Genomic DNA, 12783 nt, shown 5'->3' with positions numbered 1-12783 from the left:
ATTGCCCGCATGCAGCGTGCAGCCCAGATCTCAATCCTATTGAGAATTTATGAAATGAATTGAAAATATGAATGAAGTTTATGAAGTTTAAAAATATGAATGGACGTTTAAATAATGTTATTTTACAACTCATCCCTTGTAACGGCATCATGTAATCACTTGTAACGCCGACCTGAAGATGATCTGTATATTGTAGAGATCGAAACCGGTCGTCGAAGTAATTAAAAGATTGTGAGTACGTCGGTGTTTCTTTACTTCATTCATTTAAAATGAACTCACACATGCAACCCATTCAACATTTGAATTAAAAATAGCTATTCGCCGTCATCCTAGGCCTCCAGAAAATTTGGTACATTTATGACCTTGGTAGAGGAATATCGGGCTATTCTACAATAGCCCAGTAAATGAACGGCAGATACGGCGATACCGTGTAATTTTCAAGGGTAACTCCGATTTGCATGAAAATTTCGATTTAGGTTCTACTTACCCTCCACTTCAAAGTTGAAATTGTGCCGTTGGTTGCTTTTACTTGGGGGATGACAGTCACCCCTTATCGGGGTTGAGAAAACATACGTTCAAGATAAGACCGGAAATGGATAAATTGACTGATTTTAAGCAACTTTTTTTCTATAGAGTTTTTTAAGTAAGTCAATAATTTTTTGACAAAAAAAACTACGTTTTCAGACGGTTTTTCGCAAATAACTAAAAAAGTAAATATTTGATCGAAACAATATACAATTCAAAAGTGTAGCTTATAAAAAACTGAAAAAAATGGTGTATAAGTAAAGTCCATCAATCTAGTAAAAACAAAGTTGTAGCTCATGGAAAACACGTTCTTATTCTTCTAATTCCAAATTCAATATTTCAAGGTGAAATCACCGAAAAATTAAGCACTTTTCGTGAAAAACGCAGTCAAACTTTTTTAAAGTGTTTATAAAAAGCTTTATTTTAATTGTTTATACAAGTTTCTAGCATTAAAAATAAGCGAGTTACGCTCAAAATTAAGTTGGCCCTCTTTTTTTGGTAAAAAAATTATCAAAATCTCCCCGTGTTTAGCTCCCCAAATGAAATTAATCGCTACCGCTTTACAAACAATTTACTTACTTATCTATTTTTTATATGACCTGTTGGTCTCATCGGTTTAAAGCGCTTATTTTTGAAAGGGTTATAGGTGAAAAACTTGAACGGGTCACTAATCACGAGTGTATGCAAATTTAGAACAGCCATGTCTTAATCAATTTTTGGCTTACGGACAAACAAAATTAAATAAGCATATTAAGAATACCAAAACCTACATTTTCTTACTCGTTAAGATTTTTCTTATCACTAATACTTTTTAAGTTATTTTGAAAAAAGGAAATTTTTCAAAAATTTTTAGAAAATTTTTTTTTAATATAAAACCAATTTTTTTCAAAAATAAGTACTTCAAACCAATAAAACTTACAGATCATATAAACAATCCACATAGAGTTAAAATAAATGGTAAAGCGGTAACGATTAATTTTATTTAGGGTGCTAATAGAGGCAGGTTTTCACGATTTTTTTACAAAAAAAAAATGGGCCAACTTATTTTTTTCAGTGTAACTCGTTTATTTTTGATGCTAGAAACTTTTATAAAAAACAAATATAAATTTAGATACTTTAAAAATGTTAATAAGCTTTTCCCGAAAAGTGCTTGATTTTTCGGCGATTTTGCGTTGAATTATTCGATTTGGAATTAGACGAATAAGAACGAATTTTTCATGAGCTACAACTTTGCATTTACTCAATTGATAGACTTTACTGATACATCATTTTTTTCTATTTTTTATAAGCTACACTTTTACTAGGAATATTTTTTTCGATAAAATATTTACTTTTTGAGTTATTTGCGAAAAACAGTCTGAAAACGTAGTTTTTTTGTCGAAAAATCAACATTTTCAATCAAGAATATCTCGAAAAGTATTGACTTACGTAAAAACTTTATAGAACGAAAGTTGCTTATAATATGTCAATTTATCCATTTCCGGGGTTATTTTGAACAAGCGTTTTTCACCCCCCGAGAAGGGGTGACTCTCACCCCCCAAGTAAAAGCAACCAACGGCACAATTTCAACTTTGAAGTGGAGGGTAAGTAGAACCTTAATCCAAATTTTCATGCAATTCGGAGTTGCCCCTGGAAATTACACTCCAAACCGGTCATTTATTGGGCTACAAGCAAGGATAAAACGACATCTCTATTCGATTCCAAACAGGCTGCGAGCAATCGTTGCTGCGAGAAGTCGACATACCCGTTATTGAATTGTTTTGTTTTGTTGTTAATTTTGTTTTGTTGTTAATTTTGTTTTGTATTATTAATTTTAGTACGTTTGATATCAGGGCTCCCGTAAGAACTACTGGCGCCTGTGTGCAAAAAAGGATTTTGGCGCCCCTTAAGGCTTAAGATAATGTTTTTTATTTATTTTTTGAAGGTAGGTAGGTAGGTGCTTCAAATAAAGCAAAATAGGAACAAATAGCACCATAGCAAATCTTAATTGAATAAAGTTTAAGGGGTTTATTGAATCAATTCTGCTGGACCATCTTGTTACACTTAAATAGGGCATAAAATAGTTAGGAGTTGGGTATTTCTTATCTACATTTTTGTCTACGGAATGGGTGTTTGCTATTTTATAGCGTGATTTTTTATTTTATATCTATAGAAAGACTAATAATGTCATCCAAACAAAGTAAAACTGAACTATTTAATTTCTCAACTTTTATTTTAAAATTAATTTTTTTTTGATTTTTTTTGTAAATATTTTTGCAATTTTTGACCCTCGGTTTTGGCGCCCCTAAAGGATGGCGCCCGTGTGCATTGCACACTTTGCACATATGGTAGCGGGAGCCCTGTTTGATATTTTTAACTAAATAAACCTCCAAAGCAGTGTTTTTATTTACGGAGATATTCGGATAATTCAAAAAACAAAATGTTGGGAATGCCTCCGAGATAATACGACAGGAGTATGAAATAAAATAAGCCCTCCAATTTTTCCACAGAATTTTACGAAAACCGTTTATTCGATGAAGACGCGCCACGCTTTTCTTTGACGAATGTGTTAGATTTTTCCAATTCTTTTTATTTTTTGCTTTTTAGTTGAATTCTTTACAATATGTTTAATTTTTATCTTCTTCTTCATGTGCCATCTCCTCTAAGAAGGTTGGCAACCATCACGGCAATTCGCACTTTCGATACCGCTGCTCTAAAGAGATCAGCAGAAGTGCAATTATACCAACTCTCAAATTGTTTAACCAGGAGATGCGTCTTCTTCCGCGACTCCTTCTACCCTGTATTCTTCCTTGTATTATTAATTGTAACAAGTTATAACGCTCGCCCCTCATAACATGTCCCAGATATTGCAGTTTTCTGACTTTAATTGTATTTAAAACCTCTTTATCTTTTCCCATTCTTCTCAAAACCTCGATATTCGTGACTTTATCCACCCAACTTATTCTTAATATTGTTATAAATCACCTAGCATAGGTGTAAGTGGATGGAGTAAGTCAGACTAATAAGGAATCTGACAGATATATTTGTCAATTTAGAAGTTTTGTCATAATAATTGTTTTTGTCACGTTTGACTTTTGGAGGACTTATTTTTGTACTTTAGTTTATTAGGAATTTTAATAAACTTGTTAAAACAGAGTAACAATTCTCTTAATCCCTGAACCCATCTAGAATTGCAACAATTGGTGTCAGAAGTAAAGTGGGATTAAGAGAATTTATATGGTGAAAACAAGAAGCGAGACGATGGAAGAAATTAGAGACATGATTGCCGCCATGGAAAAACGTCGGCAGGAAGAAAAAGAAAATGAAGACAAACGTCGGCAGGAAGAAAAAGAAACAGAAAATTTACGTCGTCTAGAAGACAGAGAGTTGCTCGTGACACTTATCTCAAAAATAGAGACTTCAAAAGTGAGTACAGAAGATATGAAAAAAGAAATCGAAGAGACAAAAGAATATATGAAAAAAGAAATCGCAGAGACAAAAGAAGATATGAAAAAAGAAATCGAAGAGACAAAAGAAGACATGATTAAAAAGATTGAAGTAACAAGAGGCCTAGTAGAAAAAAGGCACGATGAGGTAACGAGAACTCTTGAGAATATCCGCCTAGAGGTTGAAAAGTCCCAGAAACTGAGAGTTGAAGGTAAACCAGAAGTGATTTGTTCCCCTGTCAACGGAATAATTAAGCCTCCTACATTTGACGGCGAGATATCCTGGCCAGTGTATAGAAGACAATTCGAAGCTGCTGCACAGAATAATGGATGGACAAATGAACAGAAGGCAACTGCTCTCATATTAGCACTTCGAGGTAAGGCTGTAGAAATCCTCCAAAACATTCCAGAGGACGCACAAAAGAAATATGAGACTGTCGTATCGGCTCTAGAACTAAGATACGGCAGCCAATATTTGAAGCAAGTATACCAGAGCCAACTAAAAGTGCGTATCCAAGGCTCCAACGAATCTGTGCAAGAATACGGAGCAGAAGTAGAAAAGATGGCACGACTCGCTTGGCCCGAAGCCCCTGAAGAGTTTCTACACCAGTTTACCATCCAATGTTTCCTTGATGGCCTGCGAGATGTAGACCTCCAGCAAACATTACGACTAGGAAGAGGACGCTACCAAATATTGAAGGACGCTATTGTCGCAGCATTGGAGTACGAAGCCGTGAAAAATGTGTCCCGCCATCAACGCAAAGTCCATCAAATAAGAGGTGTTGCTGAAGTGGAAGAAGGCGATCTAAATACGTTGTCCCAGGTGTTGGCCGCCCAATTCGAGAAATATCTTGGCCCAATAGCTGAATATTTGAAGCAAAAACGTCAGGGGCGCCCAAAGTGTTATTTTTGTGGATTGATAGGCCACCTTCAACGTGATTGCAGACAACGTACAAGATCAGAGGACAGTAGGCAAGCTCCACAATATCAACGCAATTCGGAAAACTAAAAGAAGTCAACGTCAAGGGGCGCACGTTGGCTGACCTGTCCCAAGCTCCCAGATTCTCAATATCCACAATAAGACGAAGTAGTGACAGCTTAGTTGCCGATGGACTTCTCAATGGCGACAGATGCAGTTTTACCATCGATACTGGGGCAACTAGGTCAGTTATGAGTAAACGTTTACTGGACCAGTCATCTACACGAATAATATCGAAATCTCCCATACTAGAGACAGCGACAGGCGAAAACATTACTGTTTATGGGGACAGTTGCGTAAAAATCGAGCTGGGACACATCGAGATAGAAGTAGTGGTCCTAGTAGCCGACATCGTAGACGAGTTCATCCTAGGTGTCGACATTATGTCCGAACATGGGTTTATTGTAGATGTCAGACACAGGACCTTAGTCGTCGGCAATGAAGAAATTCTACTGTCATCCTCCAGAAAGCAGCACAATGGGCTAAAGATGTTAGTAGCAAAAGACACGAAGATCCCTCCTAACAGTGAAAAGATCGTGGTTGCACAAATTGATGCATCTGGTGGCTTGGGAGCCATGTTATTAGAACCAGACGAGCAGATTCACGAGGGCGTCATTGTGGCCAGATGTTTGGTAGATGGGGATAAGCAGACCGTTCCAGTAAGGGTGGCCAACCCGAATGGCAATAAAATTACTTTCAAAAAGGGCCAAGTGCTTGGAATATGCGAGCCAGTTGTAAGAGTGACCAGAATAGAAGAAAACGTGCCAACAGCTAGCAGTACACACCAACTCTCCACTGAAATTTTGGAAAATATTAAGAAGTCATGGGGACATCTATCTGAAGATGAATACCAAAAAGCAGAAGAGTTCATCAACAACGAAAGTGACATATTCTTTAAAGGAGAAATAACTGGCCGCACTGACTTAGTCCAACATCGGATTAACACTGACAACTCCAACCCCATAAGACAGGCACCAAGACGTCTTCCATTTGCAAAACAAAAGGAAGCTTTTGCCATCCTTGAAGATATGCGAAAGGAGAATGTCATCGAAGAGTCGAGTAGCCCCTGGTCTTCTCCAGTGGTGTTGGTAACCAAGAAAGATGGCTCAACGCGGTTCTGTGTCGACTACAGGAGGCTGAATAGCGTTACCAAGAAGGACAGCTTTCCACTACCCCGTATTGATGATACACTTAGTGCCTTGGCTGAGTCGAAATGGTTTTCCACTGTGGACCTCAAAAGCGGTTATTGGCAAGTTGCAGTACACCCTGAAGACAGAGAGAAGACCGCATTTTCTGCTGGAAATGGGCTCTACCAATTCAAAGTGATGCCATTCGGATTGTGTAATGCACCTGCCACGTTTGAGCGTTTAATGGAGCTAGTACTTAGAGGACTTACATGGAAAATCTGTCTGGTATACCTCGACGACATTATGGTCATCGGAAAAGATTTTGACGAACATCTTGCCAATTTGAAAGAAGTTTTCACCAGACTAAGGAACGCTCACCTACAAGTAAATGCCAAAAAGTGCGAGCTCTTCCAAGAAAAAGTTAGTTTCCTTGGACATGTAATTTCATCCTCAGGAATTGCAGCAGATCAGGCGAAAATAAAAGCAGTACAGGAATGGCCCACACCAAGAAACAAACACGATATCCGAAGCTTCCTTGGTCTTTGCAGTTACTATCGTCGCTTCGTGAAAGATTTTGGTAAGATTGCCAAACCTCTCCATAATCTGACTGAGAGAAAACTGTCATTTGACTGGACACCAGAGTGCCAGCTTGCCTTCACCACACTCAAGCATAAATTGACTACGGCTCCAATCCTGGCATATCCGAAAGAACAGGGTCTTTTCGTGCTTGATACAGATGCTTCTCAAAATGGTATCGGGGCGGTGCTTTCCCAAGTACAAGAGGGCGAGGAACGCGTCATAGGATACTTCAGCAAAACTTTGGGAAAAGCAGAAAGAAACTACTGTGTCACCAGAAAGGAGTTATTGGCAGTCGTCAAAGCAGTAGAACACTACCATTCGTTCCTCTATGGCAGAAAATTCTTGATAAGAACCGATCATTCTGCCTTGCAATGGCTTCTCAATTTCAAGACACCTGAAGGTCAGATAGCTCGGTGGCTGGAGAAACTACAGACTTATGATTTTGAAATTCGTCACGGAGCGGGAAGAAGTCATGGGAATGCCGACGGTCTCTCGAGAAGACCATGCAACGGGAGGAACTGTCGATTCTGCGACCGCCAAGAAGAACGAGATGGCCAGATTCTACAGATGAGAACCATAGAGGATAGAAATGACGAGGAAGCTCTAGAAAACCTTCAGGCTGAACAAAAGGAAGATACAGATCTAAAAATAGTTCGGGAGTGGCTGGACCACGGAGCTAGACCACAGTGGCAGGAGATTGCAAAATATGGGCAAGCAGTTAAGGGCTATTGGCTTCAGTGGGACTCCCTGTGTCTACGAGATGACATCATCACTCGTAAATGGGAGAGTCCAGATGGAACAAGAACAGTGCCCCAAGTTGTTCTCCCAAGGTCATGTGTTACGGACGTGCTTGCAGAACTTCACGATAGTCGCTCCGGCGGGCATTTTGGAATCAATAGGACTCTGGCCAGAGTCCGTGAGAGATATTATTGGGTTCATTGTCGGCAAGATGTGGAAGAATGGTGCAAACGATGTGACCTGTGTGCATCCAAGAAAGGACCCAAAACAAGACTTAGGGGAAAACTCCAACAATATATTACTGGAACTCCATGGGAACGAGTTGCTGTAGACATTTTGGGACCATTTCCAGAGACAGTATCAGGAAACAAATATTTGATGGTTGCTATGGATTATTTTTCCAAATGGCCTGAAGTAGTTGCACTACCCAACCAAGAAGCAGTCACAGTTGGTGAAGCCCTGCTGGAGAATGTCGTTTCCCGACATGGTGTTCCACTTCTGCTTCATTCTGACCAGGGGCGCAACTTCGAATCGGCAGTTTGGAAGACCATGATGGCTTTGTTAGGAATTAAGAAGACCAGAACAACACCGCTCCATCCTCAATCCGACGGCATGGTAGAAAGACATAACCGGACCATCAACAACTACCTGTCCCTGTTTGTAGACGAAAACCAGAGAGACTGGGACAAACTGGTGCCTCTGTTTCTGCTAGCATACCGAAGTTCCCAACATGATGCAACTGGTTACACTCCAGCAATGCTGTTAACTGGTCGAGAGATGAGGCTTCCCATCGATCTCCTACATAGTAATGTACCAGACGGAGAGGCGGGTCAAGAGACACTTCCCGAGTATGTCAGCGGTCTAAAGGATCGACTGGTTAAGGTCCACGATTTCGGCAGAAACAAGCTACAACTCACCAGTGACCGGATGAAGGTTAGGTTCGATAAGAAATCCACACCTGTTAGTTTCAAGGAAGGTGATGCAGTTTGGCTCTACCAACCAACGAGAAGGAAAGGTCTAAGTCCCAAGTTGCAGCGGCCCTGGGAGGGACCGTACCTGGTCATTAAGAAGATAAACGACCTTGTGTATAGGGTGCAACTGACGCCACGAAGTAAGCCGAAGGTCGTCCACCTAGAGAGACTGTGTCCTTATGAAGGGCAGAATCCACCGACCTGGTCCATTTAGGTACTGTTCGGGGCGAACAGCCTGAAAGAAGGGGGCGGTGTTATAAATCACCTAGCATAGGTGTAAGTAGATGGAGTAAGTCAGACTAATAAGGAATCTGACAGATATATTTGTCAATTTAGAAGTTTTGTCATAATAATTGTTTTTGTCACGTTTGACTTTTGGAGGACTTATTTTTGTACTTTAGTTTATTAGGAATTTTAATAAACTTGTTAAAACAGAGTAACAATTCTCTTAATCCCTGAACCCATCTAGAATTGCAACAATATTCTTCTGTAGGCCCATAACTCTAAGGATTCTAATCTATCCGAAACATCCTTCTTTAATGTCCAAGTCTCCAACCCATAGAATAATACGGAGAACACGTAGCATCTAAGAAGTCTTATCTTTAAAGAAATTGTAATGTCCCTGCTACAGAGTACTTTTTTCAGTTTGTTGAAAGCATTTCTTGCCTATCCTATTCTTGCTTTAATCTCTTCTGTGTACTCATTAGTTTCATTAATTATTGTACCCAAATATTTATATGTTTAATTTTAGTCACTCGTAACTAAAAATATTTCTTTTCATATGCTTTTATTTATTTCTCTTTACCTAAATTATGTTAATTTTATGATTTGATAACAATTGTTTTTGAATTTACAGCTGACAATTTTCGTCCCTACCTTACATCATTCCAAGGAAACAGTTATACGGACTACATTAATGCAGTATTTGTAGACGTAAGTAACTGCTATTTTAGTTTAACGCCGTATTAAGTGCTTATTGGGACCGTGCAAGTTCGGTAAAGCGAGACCTGGTTTCTACGCTCAGCAACATTATTCGCAATTTAATTATATTGGCCAAATATATTAGTCCTGGTCCTGGTTACTGGATAATTGTTAAGGCCATAGTAGTCCGTTCTTTAACGGTAAAATATTGCAAAACCTCTAAATTTTAAAGAACCGCTTGGATTGACATGAAATTTGGCATACACATAGCTAACAAGTCAAAGAAAAAAAGTGATATTGTGGCGATATGTGCTTTTGCCCCGGGGGTGGTTTTCACCCCCTACTGGGGGTGAAAAAATATTCGTCCAAACTAAGTCCGGAAATGGGTAAACTGACTAATTCTAAGAAACTTTTGTTCTATAGAGTTTTTTCACTAAGTCAATATTTTTCGAGTTATTTGCCAGTGAATATGTTCATTTTTCAACAAAATAACCACGCTTTTAGACGGTTGTTTGCAAATAACTCAAATAGTAAGTATTTTGTCGAAAAAAGATTCTTAGCAAAAATATAGCCTGTAAAATATTAAAAAAAAAATGGTGTATATATCATGTCTGTGTACCTAGTAGAAGCAGAGTTATAGCTAATTAAAAATAGGTTCATATTCGTAAAATTTAAAATGGAATACTTTAACGTGAAATAATCAAAAATAAAGCACATTTTGGGGAAAACTTACTACAACTTATTTAAAGTGTTTAGAAAAGCTTCATTTTTGTTTTATAAAAAAAATTTCTATCATCAAAAGTAAACAAGTTACGCTCAAAATAAAGTTAGTCCCTTTTTTTGGTAAAAAAATCGGGAAAATCACCCCCTAATTAGTATCTCAAATGAACTTAATCGTTACGACTTCACAAGTTTCTTGACTCGCGTATGTATTGTTTATATGATCTGTAAATTTCATCGGTTCAAAGTCCTTATTTTTGAAAGGGCTGTAGTTAAAAGGGGTTGAACGAGTCACTGATCACGAATGTATGCAAATTTAAAAACACCTAATCTTAATCAATTTTTGTCTAACAGAAAAACAAAAAATACATGATATTCAGAAAAGCAATGCTGACTTTTTTTGTTTTTCGAGATTTTTGGTATCTCATAACAATTTTTAAGTTATTTTGAAAAAAATCATATTTTTCAAAATTAAAATTTCACTTTAAAACCAATTTTTTTTTAAATAAGCACTTTGAATCGATGAAACTTATAGATAATGTTAACAATACATAAGTGAAGTAACTGTGAAACGGTAACGATTAATTTTATGTGATTTTCGCGATTTTTTAGCAAAAGATAAAAAAGACCAGCAATATTTTGAGTTTAATCACTTACTTTTAATGTTAGAAGTTTTTTAAAAACATAAATAAACCTTTTTTAAAACACTTTAAAAAAGTTATCATATAAACACAACATAAGTAAAATAATTTATGGAGCGGTAACGATTTATTTCATTTAAGTGGCTAATATAATTAGGGGGTGGTCTTCCGGATTTTTTTTTGCCAAAACAAAAGGGACCAACTTTATTTTTAGCGTAACTTGCTTAAATTTAATGATAAAAACTTTTTATAAAAATAGAAATAAAGCCCTTTTTAAACGCTTTAAAAAAGTTATAATGGATTCTCCCCAAAAAATGCTTAATTTTTTGGATATTTCACTTCAAAGTATTCTATTTGAAATTTGGTGAATATGAATCTATTTTTCATTGGCTATAACTCTGGCTTTACGAGGTCCAGAGACCTAACGCGTACACAATTTTTTTTTACTTTTTTACAGGCCATATTTTTGCCAAGAACGGTTTTTTCGACAAAATATTTACTTTTTGAGTTATTTGCGAAAAACCGTCTAAAAATGTAGTTATTTTGTTGAAAAATGAACATATTCACTCGCAAATAACTCGAAAAGTGTTGACTTGGCGAAAAAGCTCTATAGAACAAAAGTTACTTAAAATTAGTCAGTTTATCAATTTCCGGACTTATTTTGGGCTTATATTTTTTCAACCCCACGAGGGGGTGAAAGTCACCCCCAGGGCAAAAGCACACATCGGCACAATTTTACTTTTTTTCTTTGACATGTAAGCTATGCGTATGCCAAATTTCATGTCAATCCAAGCGGTTCTTTAAAATTTAGAGCAAAAACCGTGAAAGAATGTCCAAAAAAATAATAAGAAGATAAAATAAGATTCAGGTTATGTTATTAAAACGTAAACAATTGTATGTAGTAAATAAAATTAGTTATTAAAATGCAGTACTGCAAGCAAAATACAATTAATTAAATTTATCTTTATATAATAATTGCATATTATTGCAACATATAAATGTTGCAACATGTAAATGTTGCAATATGTTGCTCATATTGTGGAGCAACATATAAATTTTCTTCTTCAATGACAGTAGATATGAAATATACGTCAATTGGACAATTTCAATTGATAATGAATTATTTAAGAAAGTTACAATATTTCTCCACTATTCTCGCAGGATCGTTTCCCGTATCCCCTCCAAGTACTTGCACACCGCGAATATAAAAATATTTAATAATGTATTACGAGCAAAAGTGACTAGGTACCTTGATCTCCGTTCTATTTACCATTCTTTGTTACAAAATCTTCTCTTGTTATTTTCAAGCAGTAAAGATGTTACTTTTCTTTCTAAATACATAAATATCTATTTGATGATTTGTGTAAAAATTAATGACTTAGAATGTACCTTCAAATCTTTAACATTTTAGGGATACACCAAACCCAAGGAATATATAGTGACAGAATGGCCTATAAAGTCAACTTGCGGGGAATTTTGGTCGTTGGTATACGACTACGATTGCTCTGCAGTTGTGATACTATGTGTGCCTCCAAATAACTCGGTAAGTATTTTAATGTTTAACTTCTATAAAACTGTAATATATTATTTCAATGTAAAGCATAGATTAGTGACTATTCTCTTACACGTGTTTCAAAGTCTGCTCATCATCAGGTAGATCTGTGAGAAGTGAGAACTTGAGGGGACCGAAACGGTTTAGCTGACAATTAGAGTTAAACAATATTTCAAAAATGAATAACCATTTTCAATTTCGTTGCAACACGAAACTACAGCCTCATCATATTGTAGTCCAATCAGAGAGTGCAGCAAGCACCTCTACCGGTTTTGAAACTTATTAGTCTCTCATCACGAGGCACATATACTGCTCTCTCTCTGACCCAACCAGGACAAAACCCGACGTGCAGTTACGGATACGGATTGCAGCGAACGAAATAGCAGGGATGCCCTAGCGGAAACTGCTAGCAAAAGACTAAGTTTTTAATCTAATAGCACATAAAACAATACTAAAAATATTACTTACACCTCCGAGGCTTCTAAAAATACAAGCCATACGGATTCTGAGACAACAGGAAGATGAGGGAATTTTACAATTTATAATTCACGTCCCATATGCTCAGCACGGTAATTTTTAAAACAATATAATTTCCTCTAATGAGG

General features: G+C 36.9%; 1 protein-coding gene across 3 annotated transcripts in view; it reads left to right on the top strand.

Annotated features, from left to right (window-relative positions):
• The window catches only part of LOC114324547 (receptor-type tyrosine-protein phosphatase kappa), a 328598-nt gene that overhangs the window by 296604 nt on the left and 19211 nt on the right, over positions 1 to 12783 (top strand). For all 3 annotated transcript variants that reach the window (XM_028272404.2, XM_028272405.2, XM_028272403.2), the window contains exons 11-12: positions 9201 to 9277; positions 12038 to 12169. In XM_028272404.2, the coding sequence (XP_028128205.1) occupies positions 9201 to 9277; positions 12038 to 12169 (209 nt within the window). The remainder of the gene's footprint in view (positions 1 to 9200; positions 9278 to 12037; positions 12170 to 12783) is intronic.

Source organism: Diabrotica virgifera, chromosome 8, assembly GCF_917563875.1.
Source record: "Diabrotica virgifera virgifera chromosome 8, PGI_DIABVI_V3a".
NCBI lineage: Eukaryota > Metazoa > Arthropoda > Insecta > Coleoptera > Chrysomelidae > Diabrotica > Diabrotica virgifera.
The sequence above is the reverse complement of the archived record's forward strand: the minus strand, read 5'-3'. Positions and strand labels throughout refer to the sequence as shown.